We start from the raw sequence: 22,542 nt of genomic DNA, 5'->3' as shown, positions 1-22,542 counted from the left end.
CTTAATTTCTATTGGTTAAAAATATATAGAAGATGAGACAATTTGCCTGCATTGGAAATATACACCAATGTGAACCAAGACTTTCCTGTCAATTATCAATTAAAGGGGTTTTCCAATTGTTTTACAATGAGGAACTATCTTCTGGATAGGTTATCGGTATATGATCGGCGGAGGGGGGTCGTCCTGACTACGGGCACCGCCACCAAACAGCTGTTTGCATTGCTTAAGAAGCACAACACAGTCCATTGGATAGTGGCTATGCTTGGTATCACAAAACTGTATAGAAAGTTTATTGAATATTATGTTAGGACAATCAGAAAACTTTTTGTCGCCCTAATGATATTGATCTAGTTGTGCAGGTCCACCCAAGCCACCCAACAGATGCAAAATAACTTTGAGGTTTACAGTCAGATGAGAGCTGGTTTGGAATATCTCATAGTGCACAAGGCTGCCATTATAAGGTATGCTGGCTGCTATCTGTGTCCTGGATAGATTGATGGCTTGTATATACCTGGCTTTTGGCATATAGCCTTTGTGTGGTTGTCTATTGTATGTTGTATATAATATGAGTCTAAGATGCATCCAGCTATCTTCTTAAAGGGAACTGGTCACCGTGATTTTGGGTATAGAGCTGAGGACATGGGTTTCTAGATGGCCACTAGCACATCCACAATATCCAGTCCCCATAGCTCTGTGTGCTTTTATTGTGTATAAAAACCAATTTGATACATATGCAAATTAACCTGAGATGATTTAGAGTTTGAAAATATGACTCTTCTCTGGTCACACAAGTAAGATATGACTCTTTTGTGTTAATTAGCATATGTATCAAATCAGGTTTTTTTACACAATAAAATCACAGAGAGCTATGGGGACTGGGTATTGCGGATGTGCTAGTGGCCATCTAGTAACCCATGTCCTCAGCTCTATACCCAAAATACCGGTGACAGGTTCCCTTTAATGCTTTTTCCAAACCATTTTGATGGGGTTTCCATCAATTTCTAACCATTTTTTATGAACCAGACATCCTCTTCTCTTTCGAGCAGGAGATGTCTGAGGTTCTCCCATTGACTTCCATTGTGCGCAGTAAAACACACGAGCATACCCATGTGTTCGGCCAGAGCACACAAGCACTTTGGTGTTCGCTCAACACTACTTTTTATACATATATTTATTTGGTTTTAATCTGGTTTATTGCTCTATGTACATTAAAGCTCCTATTATACCGCCACGCATATCTCTGAGTGCTTCCAAATAGAAAGTGCCGTCCTTTACCAAATCAATATATTCTTTTTTCTTCTGACTGGGTGAATCAGATAGACCTGAGCACCTCACACATCAGAGCGGACAGGTGAGCCACCCGATCTATAGAATTTTATATAATATATACAACTGAATTTGGTAGCAGTCTTTCATATACTTTTTATTGGCCTGTGTAAGGGCTGACATAATAAGATCTGATTGAAGCATTTATCGTAGATTTGCAAGAAAGATTGCCTTTTAGGGTCTAATTTCCAGTTATTTGTAACCTACACGTAGTAAATGCAAGGTTTGGTGAGTAATTATAGATGGTGTACTTACAATAATACATGAAAGGTGGAGAAATGATACAGATATGCTAGCTATAGATTTAATATTTGTTTTGCACTTTAATAGTAGTAAATGGGGCCAATACCTTTTCTAGATGCTTCAAAGCTGTCATATAGGTTTATTCTTTGAGTATCATATGTTAAAGTTGTGTTTGGAAGCAATGTCCTGTTCCTGTTAATTGTATTCACTGCAAACCTGAAGGCTAGTTCTTCTGCTCCAAAGGGCCCAGACTCCACATATTCAAAAATTCCCCCTAGAAATAGAAAAAAAGTATAAATATGGATGCATATAAAATGTTTTCTTCTCCCTCACAATATGTTGTCTAAAAATAGCTTGTACATTATCCACAGCAGACAAAATGAATAACAAAGCTATGTTGTACAATTACCATAATAGCTTTTTCACTCTCACAAACACACTTTATAGCTATAGTATAAGAAACAATAATTTTAAAGGGGTTTCTGGTGGGGAGAAAAAGGTTATGATTGGCTGCAGTATCATACAGTATGCCCCGTTGTAAGGCCCCTTTCACACGGGCGAGTATTCTGTGCGGATGCGATGCGTGAGTTGAACGCATTGCACCCTCACTGAATCCGGACCCATTCATTTCTGTGGGGCTGTTCACACATCACTTATGCGTTGAGTGAAAATCACAGCAAGCTCTATATTGTGTGATTTTCACGCGACGCAGGCCCCATAGAAGTGAATGGGAAGCGTGAAAATCGCATAGCATCCACAAGCAAGTGCGGATGCTCTGCGATTTTCACGCACGGTTGCTAGGAGACGATCGGGATGGAAACATGGTTATAAGGGAAAATAATAGCATTCTGAATACAGAATGCATAGTAAAACAGCGCTGGAGGGGTTAAAAAAAAATATAATAATTTAACTCACCTTAGTCCACTTGATCGCGAAGCCCGGCATCTCCTTGTGTCTCCTTTGTTGAATAGAACCTGACGTCATCAAAGGTCCTTTACCTGTATTTAATGCTCACCACAGGTTCTATTCAACAAAGGAGACACAAGGAGATGCCAGGCTTCGCGATCAAGTGGACTAAGGTGAGTTAAATTATTTTTTATTTTATTTTTTAACCCCTCCAGCGCTGTTTTACTATGCATTCTGTATTCAGAATGCTATTATTTTCCCTTATAACCATGTTATAAGGGAAATAATACAATCTACAGAACATTGATCCCAAACCCGAACTTCTGTGAAGAAGTTCGGGTACCAAACATGCGTGATTTTTCTCACACGGGTGCAAAACGCATGACAATGTTTTGCACTTGCGTGGAAAAATCACTCATTTTCCCGCAACGCACCCGCCTCTTACCCGGGCCAAAAATAAGACGCCCGTGTGAAAGAGGCCTAAGGATATAGCTGCAGCAGGAACTTTAGAATGGAGGAAGGCTGGTAATCTATGGAACAGGAGTGGTGGTGGATCAATGAGTTGAGTATATCTTTTTTTATTTTTTTTTGTCATGTTGTCTTGTTGAGACGTTTGCAATATATAGTTTTTCCATTGGAAAAAACTATTAAATGCAACATTATCATCTGTTCTCATGACAACCTCTGGTCAGATTGAAGATGTTCTTTGTAGTAGAGCAGTTACATACATAGAATCCCCATCTTTGCAGCCAAGATGGCTTGTTTTCAGCTGAATAATGAGTCTTCTTGGTGACAGAGTTATTTAAAAGCTTACATGTTACCTTCTCTAAATGTTATCATAATGCCCCAAAACACTTATCAATATGATTACTGTTTGGTGTCTGTTTATGTGCGAACAAACTTCCCAGGTGGTGTGGGGAATGGCACAATCACTGATTGAATATTGTCATATTTTGAGGATGGCATCAATATCAGGAGCCTGTAAAACCCTTTGAATGGTTCTCCTTACTAGATAATAGAGATGTGTTCCCTCTATAAGGATGCTGTTCTCCAATAAGACATATGAAAAGGTGTCATCTTCAAGGGTTAAATGAGGATAATATTCATATGTAAACATTTCTGTGGCTGGCTATAGACTATAATTTTTTCAAAGTGTAGGTTCTTCGTTGCATCAAGCTGTGTATCACTATAAAGGTGATTGCATAAAAGCCACAAGACAAAACAGTAAATCTGCAGAGACATACATTTGTGGTTATTATTGATTTGCTTGACAAAATCTTCAATATTAAAATTGAATTATGTTAGCCACAGGAGACGCACACATATCATGTCTACGGAATTAGTGGGATATTATTCAGTGCTTTGTAAAGTATGGATATTTTCATAACTGTCACTAGAAGATAAAGAATAAGAAAATAATATGACAAGGAATATGGTTTCATGCAGAGAAACACATGTTGTCCCCATTGTTGCCAAACAGACACATTTAAAATTATAATTCTAAAAATACTGCATTGTTTAACATATTTAATAAAGATCAAATTCCCTATTAACGTGAAAGGACTTTGATTTATGAGTTTTTTGGTTTTTTTATATAAATCTGATTAAAAGCTTTCTTTTTAAAATATATTCAAAATATTTTTAAGTGACTTTCTATTTCATCTTGGAAATAAATATTTGATGTAAAAAAAGGTTTAAAATCTGACTGTGCATTAATACAATCTAAAACTAATTTATGAAATGAAAAGTGAGGAAGTAAAATCAATACAAATCTGAGACAGACATTTTGGAGCCATTAAGAGGAAATTTATATCCCTTTCTAAAACTGTATTAATTGCCGATATAGTGTAAGCGTTCTTGCATTAAACTTTTTTTTTTTTTAAATCGAATTTCAGAGAAGGCTAAAGGCTATATCTACATAGAAGATTAATTTTCTAAACTTTCTAGTGGCTCATATACATTATATTTGCAAAAGTTTTGATGGGAAAATCTACTTCTTGAGGTTTATGAAGCATCTAAAACACTTAACCTATGATTTAAAAAAAGTTTAAAAGTATGTATAATTCAGGTTTTAACTAAGCAGTTATGCACCTACCTGGCACAAAATCACTGCTTTCTTTACACTGATCAGCTAAAATTGGTATGAAAGACATATTTAAAGGGGAATTCAATCTTAATATATCTTTTGTCCTGTCTACTACATGGGTGGGAGTTAAATTGTAAAAGCTCCTTTACAAAAAAAAAATTGACAATCAGATAGAGGGTTACCTTTTTTCTCATTTTTATGTGCATTAGAAATGGGACAAATAATTTGTGTGAATTGATTCATCTCACCAACAAGAGATGCCTGGCCTTGTCAGTCAAGCAGCAGCATAGCGTCTTCAGCTTAGGGACAACCCTCAAATATAACTTATGTGCACCACAATATTTGTTAGGGTTAAACAATGAAGAACACAAGTTTCTCTGATATACACAATTAAAGTGGGAGTGTAATTATGACTTATGCATTTGCATTCCTGCTCCTGATTTTGTGGGCCAAGTAGTAGGCAAGCATTATAATTATGGGTGTAGCTAGACAGTCGTTGAAAGTAAAATAATAGCACATTCTCTAGCTCTGTTGCTTTTAAGTACTGGGGCTTTAGTATCAGAATTCATATATTTTCATAATGGCCATAGTACACCCCCCAAAACACAGACATTTATCAAGTATACTGTGGCTGTTCTATAAGTGTCCAGCTAGGAATATCTATTTAACATTATATTTTAAAACTACCTCAACTCTGGTTGTCCTCTTTCATACACCATTTTTTGTCAGTATTTTGAATCAGTATTTGTAAACCAAAACACATATTTCCAGAACATGGAATATATAACTCTACCTTGTTTTGTTCCCCTCTTATTGCTATTTTAATGAATCTGCAATTGGGTGCTAGCAGTTGGGGATGTCCCTGCACAGTCTGGCTTCATCCAATTAGTTATACCACTATGAGGGGCATGGTAACTCTGAGATGCAGATTTATTAATGTGTCTAGTAGCAATAAATAATGAACATGAAAACATAGTGCCTCCCCTCCCCACCCAGTAGCATTGCTTGTGAGACTCCCTACACTCCTGGCAAAAAAGCATCTCACTAAAACAAGGAGGAGCAAAAGCTGCAAAATAGTATCTGTGGACTATACAACATAAAGTACTGCCTGATGTGCCTAGGAAACATGATTGCACCTATTTTAGCAGCTACTTGGAATCCATATGGTTGAGGCTATGCAGGAATTCTTATGAACTGGTGGTGTAAGGATATTTTGTGGCTTATTAGGAAATGCTCAGTCATGAGCTAGAAAAGGCTGTCAATCCTTGATTATCATAGGATTGTTTGTACCCAGCTATGAGGCTATGCCATAATGGACAGTGTGGACATTGATGAAGAAGAGGATTCTTGTCCTTTTTCTTCTCCCTCTAACCTTGGTGTGTCTGTGGACCTGTGGTGCCCCTTCTTTCCTCTTTTACCCCACTCCCTCATCCCCTGGTACTTGTCTGTTGCCTGTTGAATGACATATTTAACTTTATTAGATGCTGGTGCGGTGCAGTGTATGGTAGGATTCTGGTGTGTACTGTGTTTTATGTTCACCTACTACCATGTAAGCCTGTGACATGTATTGTATATTGCTGTCCAGCCTGTGCTGTGTCTCATGTATTCTATAAATATACTCAATGATTGTTTAAAAGAAAGTTATTTTCAAGCCCACCAAACTATTTTTGTCTACAGATATAGTCTCTGGTTTAGATGGTATCACTAACCAGTCATTTCTTGAGGCTCTACAATGGGTTTGATTCTGGCTTACGGTGCATGTGTCTATAGGTGACACAAGAAAGACAGCTTTCTTCCTTCATGCATAATGCTATTTAAGTATATTTTCCCCAGGGAACATTGCTCCAGACCCTCTTCCCATCAGTTTCATCAACATGTTCTCTTGGGTGGATAGCTCTACACCATAGGAGCTATTTTCAGCGAGTAATCCACACACTGGGAGTGTACGGCAGCTTTATCCACCACGATGTGGGGTCATCATTTTTGATGCCCCTCTTTGAGCACCTGCATAATTTATCTTTGTGAGATAGGGTTGCTCCCTCTGTTTCCAGAGACGCAACCTCGCATGGACGCATGTTATCCTGCTGCTCACTTCATTTCCCAGTGACTGTATGTACTCCTTTTCTGGGTCCGATCTATCGATCCTTATTTATCAATTTGGTTGGGACTGGTGTCTTTTCCAAACGCAATTATTAATTACGTATTATTATTAGACGGGGCCCACTGCATCTGTTAGTTGGGCCTCCTATATTTTGTATATCTACCTCGCATGGGGTTAATTCTGCATCCTTTGTATATCATTTAATTTTCGTATTTATGTTTCTTTTGTGCGTGTGTTCTGTCTACGTAATTTTTAATCACTAGGTGAACCCGGTACCTCCTGGCAACCTGTCACGAGGGTTGAATACTGTGGACACCTCTTTGATTATATCCTTGTGTTTTTTTTGTGCTAGTCATTCGTCGAGGAGGGCCACTTTTGTTACTAGCATTCCTCCAATTGTCACCTTATCAGGGTCAGACAGGAGTTTCAGGCTAGGCACGAGGACAGGGAGTCCCCACCACCAGGAGACGTCCCTGGGCATAGGACCAGATCAGGGTAACAGTGGCAGGGATATCTTCCCCACCACTCACCCAGCCTGTCCTACTTATCTGTGACCCACCCGATCTGACTATGTTAGAGTTGTAGTTTTCTCATTAAATTTAGTCATTATATCCTTCAATAGGGTCTATTGCTGGGCGTTCTGTTTTATTTATGATTACCCTTATGCTTTACAATATCAATATCATTCTCGCTGGACTTTTGTAACATTGCTTATAAGACTCCTTACATCAACTAGATCTACACAAGAATAATCCATACCTTCCAAGAGTAAATTTTAGATATAAATGTGTATTTTTACAAGGTTTACAATCCTGGAATAGTCTGCTATGCAAATAGTGTAAGTATGCTATTTTAACAGTGTAACAAGCCCAGGGTGGTTCTTTTAAACTTTGCTACATATGCATTTAAGATTACAGTTAAATGATATAGTTGTAAGTATCTGTCCACATTGGCAACATGATTTCCATTTTTACAAGAGCAATGACAGATATGACAGATCTGTTATGATCTGCTATGAGCAGTTATGATCTATTGATGGGCTTTTTTTCCCACTGATTTCAGGTTTCTGTAATACAAACTGCAGTGTGCTACGCTATTCTGACCTTCACAGAACAACTGAAGCTTCACAGAACAGAACTAATGTAAGTTGGAACAGAGCTCTAATGTAAAACTAATTCAACAAATGACACATAAATATCTGCTATATGAACCTATAATCTGTTAGCTACATTGTGCTTATGTGAATTCTGTTTAATTGAGCACACTAAAGAGAATCACTGATTGTATAATATATATATATATATATATATATATATATATATATAGATATATATATTTATAGAATACTGTATCAAAAAACTTAAACTGGAAACCCTGCCTTGAGAGGCATGTCCCACCATTATATGTCATATTCACTTTATAGAACATAAACAATGAAACATGCTTGTCATTTACATTCTGAGGCAGTGAAGAATTATGACATTTACTCACACAGTATAGCACCACCTGGTGTTCAAAGTGTATAGAAATGTGTATCTTCTGAGCTAAGACCTGCTTGCCATCCATGCTCAGTCACTCTTAACACAGACAGGTCTCTGCATAGTTACTGTTTATCATGAAGCAACTAATAAGTATACTTATCTCCCCTTTGAAGACTGTAGAGGAGAAAATATAATATCTGTACTACCTTCAGAAAGCTATTTCTATTTGCATTACTATGTAGAGATTAGTGTTGGGCGCAAATATTCGAATCGCAAATAGTAATTGCGAATATCGGCACTTCGAGAATATGTGAATATTTAGAATATTGTGATATATATTTGTATTTTCGAATATTCTAGATTTTATTTTCATCAGTAACCTCACTTCTTGCTTGTGGGCCAATGAGAAGGCTGCAATGTCTTTGTCAGAGCTTAGCAACATCCCTAGCAACCAATAGAAATGTTGCCTACCCCTTACTATATAAGAACCTCCCCAGCAGCTATTTTCTACAGTTTTTTGTTTTTTTTTAAAGTTCTGAAAAGAGACGGCAGTGTCATTGCTGTGCTCTGTGCTTTCCACACTACGTTAGATAGTTAGATTGCTTATATATATATATATATATATATATATAAATACAGATAGGTAGTGGGAGATAGTCATTGTAGGTTATATCCTGATATAGTGTAGCTGTTGCAGTGCAATGTGTTAGGTAGTGTGCTAGGTTATGCTGTCCCTACATACATACATGCTACAGACATAGTGCTGTCACAACAATACATAGTGCACCAATCAGTAATATGTAGTCAGACCTGCTAAAATGTGAAGTTTCATGCATTGCGCCAAAATATTTGCATCATTAGCGCCGATTAGAGCAATTGCGAATATATTGGAGCACTCTATCAGCATATAAAGCCAATTTTAATGTTCTGCCTTGCCAACAATTTTCTCCAGTTTCAGGAACCTTCTAGTAGCTTTGAAAACGTAGCAAAGGTGACCCACGAATAATACATTCGATTTTCACAATCAAGAATATAATCTCAAATTCGAGAATATATGACGAATATTCTACAAAATATTTGTGAAATATTGTGAATTCCAATATTGCCTCTGCCGCTCATCACTAGTAGAGAGCTGTGGGGAGAGTAACTGAGCATGCCTGACCAGCAGCACACAGCCCAGTAGATGGACTTGCAAATTTATATAAACTTTGAACACCAGATGGCACCATACTATATAAATATCATAATTCTTTAATGGATCATTTAAATGGCGAATTTGAGTTTTTAATTAAATGAGTATGACATAATGATAGGATAAGCCTTTTAATATGAGCAGTCTGTAATAGCAACCAAGTAGAAGGTTCTGGAATAATAGTTCTTTACTAGGAAATTAATAATGAACCATACAAATTCATAACAATGTTTCGTTACAATAAAAAGGCCACCTCAATAAACTATTCATTTGAATGCTTTATTGTTAATGGAACATAATTTATTGCATTAGACACCACATGTTGTTCCTCTGAATTATTGTTTCAATTAACTTTGTAGCATTGTGTACTGTTGCACTTTGTGCAGTGATTGCATCCCAGGTAAGGACATCTTTATAGCACAATAAACAATCTAATTAAGATACTCAATAGAAAAGAACATAAATATCTTCAGCTTTTTGCCCTTGAGGTTGAATGCATTAAAGGGGTTCTCTGTGGATGATTTAACATGGCTGCAAGCAATCTGTCCTAGAATGTAAGCAGAACTGGTTGTCTCCACTTGCAGAGCTGCCCCTTGCAGAGCTGCAGGTCCTCAATACACACTTGCATATGCTACATATTGGTGAGCTTTCCTCTCTGGCTGCTCAAATATGATGGCATATTGTAGGCAGGGTTATATCTATTGTAGAGTAGTGCAGAGTTTAGTGAGGGCCTACCTACTCATTCCTCCTAGGCAGCTCTCTAAGTGGAGGCAACCAATCCTGCTCACAATCTAGACCAAGTTGCTAGCAGCCATTGTAAATAATAACTGGAAAACTCTTTTAATGGATTTTTATTTTTCATTTTAAATATAAAATGAAAGGTGCAATAATTAATTTAGGTACTCTAGCAGACATACAATTTGTTCACCCCAAACATTTGCATATAATAGCCCAGGGATTGCCATATATTTACAGCAATTTCATTTTAGAGAAATTGGATTTAATTGGATCTAATATGTTAATAATGTTAGGGACTCCAATTTGCCAATATCTACTTATGATGGGATTTAACAATATACATTGATGATAAAAGCAACAATAATTCAGAAATGTAAAAGTGCTTTAAAGGGACACTTCTATCAGAAAGGAATATATTTTTAAACCTAGTGTAGGAAATGTATCAAGCTCAGTACACTAGAATTTTGGCTTAAAAAAAAGCACATGATCGTTGAGAGTGCATAGTGAAGTCATTACCCTTGAGTGCAGGTCCTTCAACAGGTCCTTCAGCATCAAGAGAGGAACGACTGCCTCTGCGCAAGCAAGTGGATAAGGTAAGTAATATTCTTTATTTTAACCCCTAAAAAGACATTTTAACTAGTGTACCAGTTATTAATGTCTGTTAGACAGGGCACTCCTGTTTAACGATTGTTAAAAACAATTCCATTAATTTCAATGGGGTTTGTCTGGCCATGAATTTAGTAAAAAATAGGAGATGTATTATTTCATGATGGCTGCTATTCACTGACCATTTGTTTTTTTAAAAACAGCCATGTAAATGGCCTCACAGACTTCAATTTGTCCTAAAAATGGCTGTGTGAATGTAGCCTTAATTTTTTTTTTTTTAATTCACAAACTATCAAACATTTTTTTGTGAATTGCACAGAATATTATATTAATTATATTATACATGTTTATAGTAAGGCCCCTTTAAATAAGGTGCCTTTCATTGTACTTTTGAGAACATTTAGTAGACTTGCTTAGCAACATTTAAATGTGTGCCCCATAGGGTGGGTTTCATAGTGATGGGGTTAAATAAATTACTTATCCTCTGTTCCTTTACAGCTTCCACTGCTTGCTGCTTCAGAATAAAGTGAGTGGGCAAAGATTAGTAATATCAGTAGCCTATATCCTCCTGCTAAATGTATATAAACTGTGCTATTACAGGCATTGGCACAGTGTTAGACTACCTTTTCTCCTACGCTGGCAATGAATGACAACATGATGTCTACTACCATGACTGATACTAGGAGTACAGTTCTATTGAAGAAGGGATGTAAGGGCTGAAAGTGTATGCTGATCCATAACGTCATATCTAAGTGGAATTCATAATTAGCAGTCAATTTAACTTACTTGCCACATATAGATTTAAAATAGTAGGTTAAAAAAGGTTGTTTAGTGAATGTAACTAAAATTTGTCAGGCTTTCTTCCTAACTTATACAATTCAATCATTAAAATCTTCATAAAGAACCTATGTCAGAAACACTGTGCAAGGCAGATTGAAGTTACCAATGGAGAGCTGCAAAATGTTGATATTCAGCTGTAGTCTTGAGTTAGTGCGCTAACACATATGTGAGGTTTACGTTTGAAATGCAAACTAATGACTGGAACAATTTGTCTTGCACTGAGAGAATGATAAAATGAAGGTCATAAAAAGGACATAGTTATGGTATGGTGGATGGAACTGAGGGAAGCAAAACCTTTCCTGAATATAAATGAAGGCTGGGCTATCGCTAAGATAGAAACTGACAAGAAAAGTAGAAAATTCTGGCTCAAGTAAAAGGAAAATAACAATAGATTTGATAGATTTTGTTAAGGCAACTGGAAAATTGTTACACGAGGAATATGAATACAAAAATCTAACGCATGGAAGCTGGCATGCTGGTGAAGTGGAAGATTGTTTCTCAAGTGACAATGGAATTCAAAACAGAAATGATAGACACAGTTAATGTGCTCGTGATGGGCAAATTCAGCTCCTTGTAAGAAAGGAAGCAGACCTTTGTTTTGTCTGCGGAAAGCAATTTTGTAACAGGGCTTCCGTGGAGAATTTAAAAGAAGACATATATTTCTGCAACAATCAATCGTGATGGAATCCTCCACATGAAATTAATCAAGTCTACTTTGAAGGCAGATACACAATGTTCTATCGCTATCTTCATAAACAATATGTGCAATATGAACAAACCTAGTTTAGATTGAATCTGCTCTTTTCACTTTCACCTTGTATGTTCAGAGGATGACACTTACAAGCTTACAAGATCAGAGCAGTTTTCCAAGATATTTAATATAAATGAATGCTCTTTAAGTAGAAGTAATATATATATATATATATATATATATACATACACACAACTAGCTGAAGGACTCGGCTTTGCACAGGTACATTTAATCTATTTAATTTAATGTTTGTGTGTGTCATTAAAAGTAGTGTTGATCGAGCACCATAGTGCTCGGTGGCTTGGGCCGCTCTACTGTGCACCCGAGCACAATGGAACTCAATGGGAGAACCCAAGCATTAAACCAGGCACCCCCTGCTCTGAAGAGGGGAGGGTGCTTGGTTCATAGGAAAAGGTCAGAAATTGATGGAAACACCACCGAAATGGTTTGGAAACAGCATGGGGTGCATGTCTGGATGCATCTTGGACTTGCAGGTCACTGCTGGGAACGATGTTGTCCAAGTAGTATGCCACTTTTACAGACTGACAATAATACGCACAAAACCGAAGATAAAATCAATTTAAGATGGAGGAAAAATTGTTAGGAAACATTCTTTCCTATATATTTACTTGTATATAAAGTACAAGTGCTTCCAAAAATTACAAGGAAGAGGCACACCGATACAACCTGTATATCACATTAAGGAGGTCCTCATTCCCATTGCGGTACAATTTTTCTTAAAGTGGGACTCCTACACTCATAAAGCCTATTCACTAAGTGAAAGGACTGCCAAAAATTACAAGTAACTGGCACTACAATACACCCTTTGTTACACATGAAGGAGAGCATCATACACAACATTGAAAAATTATGATTGATGGCCTGCTGGTGACCCTCAAAAACATTAGGAGCAAGGGCCTGCTGATCTGACCATCTAAAACATTATAAGCGATGGCCTGCTGCCGCTTTGGTGACTCTAGATAACCTCGGGCCCATTGCACGTCCCCGTGACTGCGGCGATCCATTCGGATGTCTGCCCTATCAACTTTCAATGTTATTATCAGCTCAAACCATGGTGACCAAGGGTAACGAGGAATCATGTTTTGATTCCGGAGAGGGAGCCTGAGAAATGACTATGGCTACCACATCCAAGCAAGGCAGCATGCATGCAAATTACCTTTTATGCATAATTAGGTTAGGGCCTGCAGGTGAGATGACACTGTAAAAGATTTTAGGTGCGGGCCTGCAGATGAGCTGACCCTGTAAACTATTTGACGTGCGTGCCTGCTGATGAGCTGAACCTCCAAAAAATTATATCCGAGGGCATGCTAGTGAGCTGACCCTGTAGAACATTGTAGGTGAGGGACTGCTGGTGAGCTGACCCTTCAAAAAATTATATACGAGAGCCTGCAGCTGAGCTGACCCTGTAAAACATTATATGCGAAGGGCATGTATCCGAGGGCAATATATGCGACAAATAAGCATGTTGATAGGATGGAAGAGGAGAAAGAGGATGAGAAAAGGAAGATTCAACCATATACCCTTGTTTGTGGTGGAAGGGGTGCATAAGTATACAGTGTATCCAGTACATTATAAACAACACATTTAAAGTACCTTTAATCAGCTTTCCTCTGGTGGAGTCAAAAAGTCATGGTCAATCCAGGCCTTGTTCATTTTTATAAGAGTCAACCTGTCAGCATTTTCAGTTGACAGGCGGATACGCCTATCTGTTATAAAGCCACCAGCAGTACTAAATAATGGCTCAGACAAAACACTGGTGGCAGGGCAGGCAAGCACCTACAAGGCATAGAGCGCCAGTTTGTGCCACTATCAGACATTCAAAACCAGCTCTCATCTGACTGAGAGCCAGTAAGCCTCAAAGTTGTTTCACATCAGTTGGATGGCTTGGGTGGACCTGCACACCTAAACATTATCATTAGGGGGACAGAAAGTTTTCCGATTGTCCTAACATAATATTCAATAACCTTTCTTTCTAACCTTTCATTTTGCGGACCGCACACCACTGGCACTCTCATAGAAAATACCTTTTCTTGTCCGCAATTGCAGAACGGAAGTGCAGATCTGCAAATGCGGATGCGGACAGCACATTCCGGGCCCATTGAAAATGAATTGGTCCGCACATGCTCCGCAAAATTGCGAAACAGACGCAGAACCATTTTGCGGACGTGTGAATGAACCCTTTTACTGAGAAGATACTTCTTTCTGGCCACTCTGCTATAAAGACCAAAAAGGGGGAATGCTACTGTGATGGTTCAGTTCATTTTTAGGAAGTTTCTTCTATCGGCACATGGGATCTTTGGTGCTCACCAAGAGTATTCAATGGGTTATTGGTCACCTCTCTTACCAATGCCCTTCTCTCTATATTACTTAGTGTGATGGGGTGACCAGCTCTAGAAAGAGTCCTGGTTGTTTCAAACTCCTTCTATTATTTATGGAGGGCAATGTGTTCTTGTTAATGCAACGTTGGTCTATTGAGACCTAGAATCCCTGTAGGGGTCCCTAACTAATGTTAAAATTATTTCTTTATTAATTGTTTATTTAAAAATAGGTTTTAAGCGTGTGGCGAAACATGTCGGGAGGGGTGGTATAGCGTCACATGTTTTAAACAGTGCCTGGTCTGTAGGGAGAAACGGCTTTTCAGTAAGCTGCAGCGGCAGCACAGTACATAAAGAAGAGTGGTAGAGCGAGCCTTATAAGTAATCACAGCGCCAACTGAGACCTCTATGAATACTAATAGAGGACCCAGCAGATTTTGAGTAGAGAGAGATAGAAGGAAACTAGTTTAGAGAGAGGGAGACTAGTGATTTAGAGGCAGCCCTGCTTTAGAGGTAAACAGTTACATCAACACAAGAATAGCAACATTGTTAGCTGTATAGCTATCTTGAGCACAGAGGTTAGACAACAGAGAATCCAAGCAGGAGCGATACCCTCACTAGCACATCACATGTGGTTACAAGAAAACTACAATTATCACGATTGCGAGTGTGAATACCACCCCACAACAATAAGTGGGATGAGTTACACCCACTAAGGGGTACCATGAAATAAAGGCGAACGCAATCATACCACTCCGCATCTATCCCATATAATACCAGACACTGATAATTTTAAATGAATTTTTTCTTCAGAGTGTCCGTTTCTTTAAAACCTATTTTTAAATAAACAATTAATAAAGAAATAATTTTAACATTAGTTAGGGACCCCTACAGGGATTCTAGGTCTCAATAGACCAACGTTGCATTAATATTAATATCCCAAGGGTCCCTAAAAGGGATTTTGATCAATCAATGTGTTCTTGGGAACTTTCAGTGTAACAGAAATTGTTTAGTACATCTCTCCAGATCTGTGCCTCCACACAATCCTGTCTCTGTTCTTTCCTTCTCATGGCTTTTTATATATATATATATATATATATATATATATATATATATATGTATATATATATATACATACATACATACATTGTCATCTGTGGGGACCTTATATGGACAAGTTTTTTCTACCTGTTTTCTAAAACATATTCAAGTTATAGTTACATATAACTATGGACATGGACATAAAGTTCAGACTTTTAGCTTTCATTATAGGGTATCCACATTAAAATTGGATGAAGGGTTTAGGAGTTTCAGCTCCTTTACATGTGGCACCCTGTTTTTAAAGGGACCAAAAGTAATGGGACAATTGTCTCAAAGGCTGTTTCATCGGCAGGTATGGGCAATTCCTTCATTATTTCATTCTCAATTAAGCACATAAAAGGCTAGGAGTTGATATGAGGTGTGGTGCTTGCATTTTGAAGAATTTGCTGAGAAGTAAACATGTGATCAAAAGAGCTCTCCATGCAGGTGAAACAAGCCATTCTTCATCTGCATAAACAGAAAAAGAAAATATATGAGAAATTACTACACTATTAGCAGTGGCAAAATCTACTGTTTGGTACATCCTGAGAAATAAAGAAAGCACTGGTGACCTCAACAATGCAAAAAGACCTGGACGCCACTGAAGATAACAGTGGTGCATGATCACAGAATAATTACCATGGTGAAGAGAAACCCCTTCACAACAGCCAACCAAGTGAACAACACTCTCTATAGGCGTATCAATATCCATATCTACTATAAAGAGAAGACTTCATGAAAGTAAATACAGATGATTCACTGCACGGTGCAAGCCACTCATAAGCCTCAATAATAAGAAGGCTAGATTGGACTTTGCTCAAAAACAACTTAAAAAAAACCCAGCACACTCTTTGGACAGATAAAACCAAGATCAACCTCTACCAGAATGATGGAAAGAAAAAAGTATGGACAAGGCATGGTATAGCTCATGATCCAAAGCATACCACATCATATGTAAAACATGGCGCAGGCAGTGTCATGGATTGGGCATGCATGGCTGCCAGTGGCACTGGATCCCTAGTGTTTATTGACTAAATGACATAGGACAGAAGCAGCCAGATGAATTCTGTGGTTTTCAGAGACATAATGTGTGCTCAAATCCAGCCAAATGCAGCCAAATTGATTGGTTGGCATTTCATAATACAGATGGACAATGACCCAAAACATATAGCCAAAGTAACCCAACAGAGCATACAGTCAGGTCCATAAATATTGGGACATCAACACAGACCGTCAGCTTTAATTTAAGGGTATTTACTTCCAAATCAGGCGAACGGTGTAGGAATTACAACAGTTTGCATATGTGCCTCCCACTTGTTAAGGGACCAAAAGTAATTGGACAATTGGCTTCTCAGCTGTTCCATGGTCAGGTGTGTGTTCTTCCTTCATTATCCCAATTACAATGAGCAGATAAAAGGTCCAGAGTTCATTTCAAGTGTGCTATTTGTATTTATGTTATTTTACACAGTTCTCCCTAACACATGTTGGGACTAGATTCAATATATTATTTACAATTGGCCACTCGGACCATCAGTGTCCCTTGGTTTACATGTGTCACTAATTCTAAAAAGTAACTTTTAATATTTACTCTTAAAATATATACTTAGAACTCTATATTTCCTATAGTTAAAATTCTCAGTGTAGCCTCCCTGCCTAGTATTGCACTCACAGTATATTCAGTAATTCGCGAGTTTGTCCACTAGGTGGCCCTATACAACAACATGGCTTATTTCAAGCAATCTTTATTAGGCAGACGTCTCTCTGCTTATGTGCTGTACGCTGTTATTTCCACAGCGTCTAACTACCTTGCCACCTTCTTGGACTGTTCGCCTATCCTTACATCTCTCTCATATATAGATAAGGCTGGGCTATCGCTGGCTAAAATACTCAATTCACTAACTGCCCCCCAGTAACTATAGGAAATATAGAGTTCTAAGTATATATTTTAAGAGTAAATATTAAAAGTTACTTTTTAGAATTAGTGACACATGTAAACCAAGGGACACTGATGGTCCGAGTGGCCAATTGTAAATAATCTATTTGTATTTAGACTCTGTTGCTGTCAACTCTCAAGATAAGATCCAAAGAGCTGTCACTATCAGTGAAGCAAGCCATCATTAGGCTGAAAAAACAAAACAAACCCATCAAAGAGATAGCAAAAACATTAGGCGTGGCCAAAACAACTGTTTGGAACATTCTTAAAAAGAAGGAACACACCGGCGAGTTCAGCAACGCCAAAAGACCCAGAAGACTACGGAAAACAACTGTGGTGGATGACCAAATAATTATTTCCTTGGTGAAGAAAACACCCTTCACAACAGTTGGCCAGATCAAGAACACTCTCCAGTAGGTAGGTGTATGTGTGTCAAAGTCAACAATCAAGAGAATACTTCACCAGAGTGAATACAGAGGGTTCACCCAAAGATGTAAAATATTGGTGAGCCTCAAAAACAGAAAGGCCAGATTAGAGTTTGCCAAACAACATCTAAAAAATCCTTCACAGTTCTGGAACAACATCCTATGGACAGATGAGACCAAAATCAACTTGTACCAGAGTGATGGGAAGAGAAGAGTATGGGGAAGAAAGGAACTGCTCATGATCCTAAGCATACCACCTCATCAGTGAAGCATGGTGGTGGTAGTGTCATGGCGTTGGCATGTATGGCTGCCAATGAAAGGGTTTCTCTTTTATTTATTGATGATATGACTGCTGACAAAAGCAGTAGGATTAATTCTGAAGTGTTTCGGTCAATATTTTCTGCTCATATTCAGCCAAATGCTTCAGAACTCATTGGACGGTGCTTCACAGTGCAGATGTACAATGACCTAAAGCATACTGCAAAATCAACCAAAGAGTTTTTTAAGGGAAAGAAATGGAATGGTATGCAATGGCCAAGTCAATCACCTCATCTAAACCCAATTGAGCATGCATTTCACTTGCTGAAGACAAAACTGAAGGGAAAATGCCCCAAGAACAAGCAAGAACTGAAGACAGTTGCAGTAGAGGCCTGGCAGAGCATCACCAGGGATGAAACCCAGCGTCTGGTGATGTCTATGCGTTCCAGACTTCAGGCTGTAATTGACTGCAAAGGATTTGCAACCAAGTATTAAAAAGTGAAAGTTTGATTTATGATTATTATTCTGTCCCATTACTTTTGGTTCCTTAGTGGGAGGCACACTGTTCACCTGATTTGGATGCACATAACCTCAAATTAAAGCTGACAGTCTGCAGCTAAAGCACAACTTGTTCATTTAATTTCAAATCAATTGCGGTGGTGTATAGAGCAAAAATTTTTAGAATTGTGTCGATGTCCCAATATTTATGGACCTAATTGCATATTTCACTTGTTAAAGACTAAACTGCAGACAGAAAGACCCACAACTGCAACTGAAAACCGCTGCAGTAAAGGCCCAGCAGAGCATTAAAAAGGAGGAAACACAGCGTCTGGTGATGTCCATGAGTGCAAAACTTCAGGCAGTCATTGCCAACAAAGGTTACAAAAGTATTAGAAATTTGCATTTTATTTACAATTATTACATTTTTCCAATTACTTTTGAGCCCGTGACATTAAGGGATTAAGTTTAAAAAATGCTTTAATTCCTCACATTTTTATGCAATCATTTTGTTCAACCCACTGAATTAAAGCTGAAAGTCTGATCTTCAGTTGCATCTGAATTGTTTTGTTCAAAATCCATTGTGGTAATATACAAAACAAAAATTAGAAAAAATGTCTCTGTCCAAATATATATGGCCCTAACTGTATATTTATATATGAATATACTTAAAATATATGCACTACAGTAGATATATATGCACTATATAGATGTGTACAACTTTTTTTCAAATATTGCTAAGGGCTTCAATTTCATACAGGTTCAATTATATATCATAACATGTTAACAAAACTCTCAAAAGGCTGAAATTCAGAGCATAACCACTTAGTGGTTACACATAGAAAGATATATCATATACCTCTCCATATACCTCAAAACTGGTAATCTCATGCCACCTATCTCAGAATGTGTATAACCAAAAAGGAATGTAAGAAAGAATATGTCTCTATGTTGGTTTTTGTCCAAAATGCGCATAACGTCAAAAGTGATGGTCAGAGCAATTACTTTGAGGACCAGTAGAGATATAGTTACAAACCACTTTGCATGACAGAAGAAAAGGGTATAATGAGTCAGTAGACATTTTAATTAATGGTACAAGGAAAACAAACAAAAACATATAGCATAGTGGCTAAAAGAACCGCAATCTTTCCATGTTTCATGACAATCACTTGCGTGTAAAGGTGGTTAATATGAACTAGAGCTCATCTGAAGATTCCAAATGCTACCTATAGCTCACTTCATTATAACCTATTTTTCCTATTCCATACATATGCCAAGCAGCCTGCAAAACTGTGATAGCTGTGAGTAAGGCCGAGTTCACACGAATGTGTGTGATCCGTGGCCGTGTATTGCGACCCGCAAATTGCGGGCCACAATACACGGCCACGGTTCCATGTGCATTCCGCATCACAGATGCGGACCCATTTACTTCAATGGGTCCGCAAAACAGTGGGGTTGCGTTCCATACTTCCGTTCCGCAATAAGATAGAACATGTCCTATCTTTTTGCGGAACGGGCGGATCGAGGACCCATTAAAGTAAATGGGTCCTCGATCCGATGCGGCTGACCTACGGCCAGCGATCGTGCATTGCGGGTCACACACGTTCATGTGAACTCGGCCTAAGGAATATGTGAGGACTTAGGAATTGTCAAAATATCTGGCTATCCCTTTTTTTTTTTTTCTTTTAGGGGTTGAATGAAAGAGATATCAATACTAACTAATGAAATATCATCTAGCCATGAAGTTTGTAGAGAGCCAGCACATCATACAACATTGCTGACATAAATCTATGGTAAGACAGTATTTTTAGTTTTCTGATATTAGTTTTTAGATTTGCTTAACATTTTCAGGCAGAATTTCAGAAATATAAAAAAAAAACTTCTCTTAGAATTTGCTAAAATTCATAGTAGTAGCAATCTATTTAAACCATCCTTTCATAATTGCCAATGATGTTTGCTATAGTTACCTCTTCAACAGTCCCTAGCACATTCCTGTCAAATACTGACTCCCTTATTATACCAATGTAAATTGTATTTCAAGTAGTACTTGAAAGGTTAAAGAAGGCTTGTCAATTTCTCATGTCATAAAATGACATAAAGAACATTTTCTCCACAGTCTGGTGAAATAGATAAAATGCTTTGAAATCATGTCTTTTAAAATTTAAATGTACTCATAGAAGATATTTAAACTAAATCCGATTTTTTGCAGCTGCATAAGAAATCTCTACAATAAATACAAATGAGCATAAAACACTATGTTAGCTAAAAAAATAAAATAAAAATAAAATCCATTACAGCCCTTTTCCAAACATATGAAAAATAACATAAAATATGTGTTTTTTTATGTTTTATAATCATGTTATATTGTGAAACTCCACTTTTCATGTTTATTTTGTAGCACTTAAACAACACGGTCACTCTGTACTTAGTACAGTAGGTATATAGCATCTAGATCTTGGTTTCAAATCGGACCATGAGCAACACCTGCTTGAAGTTTGTGCAGTATGTTTGGCCTCTGTTTTTACTGATAGACTGCAGGGTGGTCTGTAAACATGGAAATGAGCAGTGTATAATGTGATAGAAAAATGAATCCAGACAGCAAAGGAAGCAATATGGATAATAACAATACATTAGTAAGTTCCTTACATTAACTTTCTCTACATGAGAAATGCCACTTTACTGAAGTGAGACAACCCCTTTAATTAATTTTTCCTATTCCTTTGAATGATGTTTCCTAGACATCCACCTAAAAATCAACTTACTGTGATGAAATGATTTTTCTGAAAAATGGTGAGACCAACAGATTATCTCCAAGGGATAATTTATGACTCTCATCTTTTATAAAGAAAACCCTGATTGCTCACTGATTTACAGACTGCTAAGCATAATGCGAAGCAATTTCTTGCACAATGAAATGGTGCTCAAGCATTTTATCACAACAAAGTACATATGTCCTAAAGTAACTTTCTTTACTTGATTTCCCAAGTGGAACTTTCATCTCTGTTCATGACAGCCCCTTCTTTAGTGAATGATGCTTTTCAGTATAAGTGTGTTTGCAAACTTCCAGCATGCATTCTCCTTCTTCTTTCAAGTAAATAGAACTTGCACAATACATAGCAAAAATCTATTTCAGTTATTAAACAATTATTACATTTGCAATAAAAACTCTGGGATCTTTATATATATATATATATATATATTTTTTTTTTTTTTTTTTTTTTAATTATTATTTTTAATCACAAGAACATTTGAAATAGCAAGATAAGTGTTCTAGACCTGGTTTTAAGATTTTTTTGTCTTTTCCAAACCTATTTTAGTAAGTGAACAATTAGATATAATCAAAGTTTGACATCATTTTAGGGTCTTTGTTATAGGTGCAACGCATTGAAGTGGGACTAGGACGGTGACTGATACAAACTCTAAAATACATTTTTTCTGTGATCCTGTTAAAAAAGATTTTCTGTGATATTCACTGAGGTTTAACACTGACAAATTTAAAGTTATGCATATTAGAAGCAATAACGCATGTCACCAGCATATACTAAATGGTAAAACACTGGGTAATACTGATATATGAAAAGGACTTAAAGATTTTAGCAAACAGCAAACTAAACTGTAGAAACCAGTGTCAGGAAGCTGCTGGCAATGGGTTGCATCAAATCTGACACTTTACAAATCACTAGTCAGACCACACATGGAGTACTGTGTACAGTTCTGGGCTCCTGTGAACAAGGCAGACATA

At 37.4% G+C, this 22,542-nt stretch overlaps 1 protein-coding gene across 1 annotated transcript in view; it reads right to left on the bottom strand.

Annotated features, from left to right (window-relative positions):
* The window catches only part of GRIK2 (glutamate ionotropic receptor kainate type subunit 2), a 1,088,075-nt gene that overhangs the window by 748,925 nt on the left and 316,608 nt on the right, over positions 1-22,542 (bottom strand). The window contains exon 2 of the mRNA XM_044292309.1: positions 1,676-1,843. Within this exon, the coding sequence (XP_044148244.1) occupies positions 1,676-1,843 (168 nt within the window). The remainder of the gene's footprint in view (positions 1-1,675; positions 1,844-22,542) is intronic.

This window comes from Bufo gargarizans, chromosome 4 (genome assembly GCF_014858855.1).
Source record: "Bufo gargarizans isolate SCDJY-AF-19 chromosome 4, ASM1485885v1, whole genome shotgun sequence".
NCBI lineage: Eukaryota > Metazoa > Chordata > Amphibia > Anura > Bufonidae > Bufo > Bufo gargarizans.
Note: the sequence above shows the minus strand (reverse complement) of the source record. Positions and strands in the feature narration are given on the sequence as shown.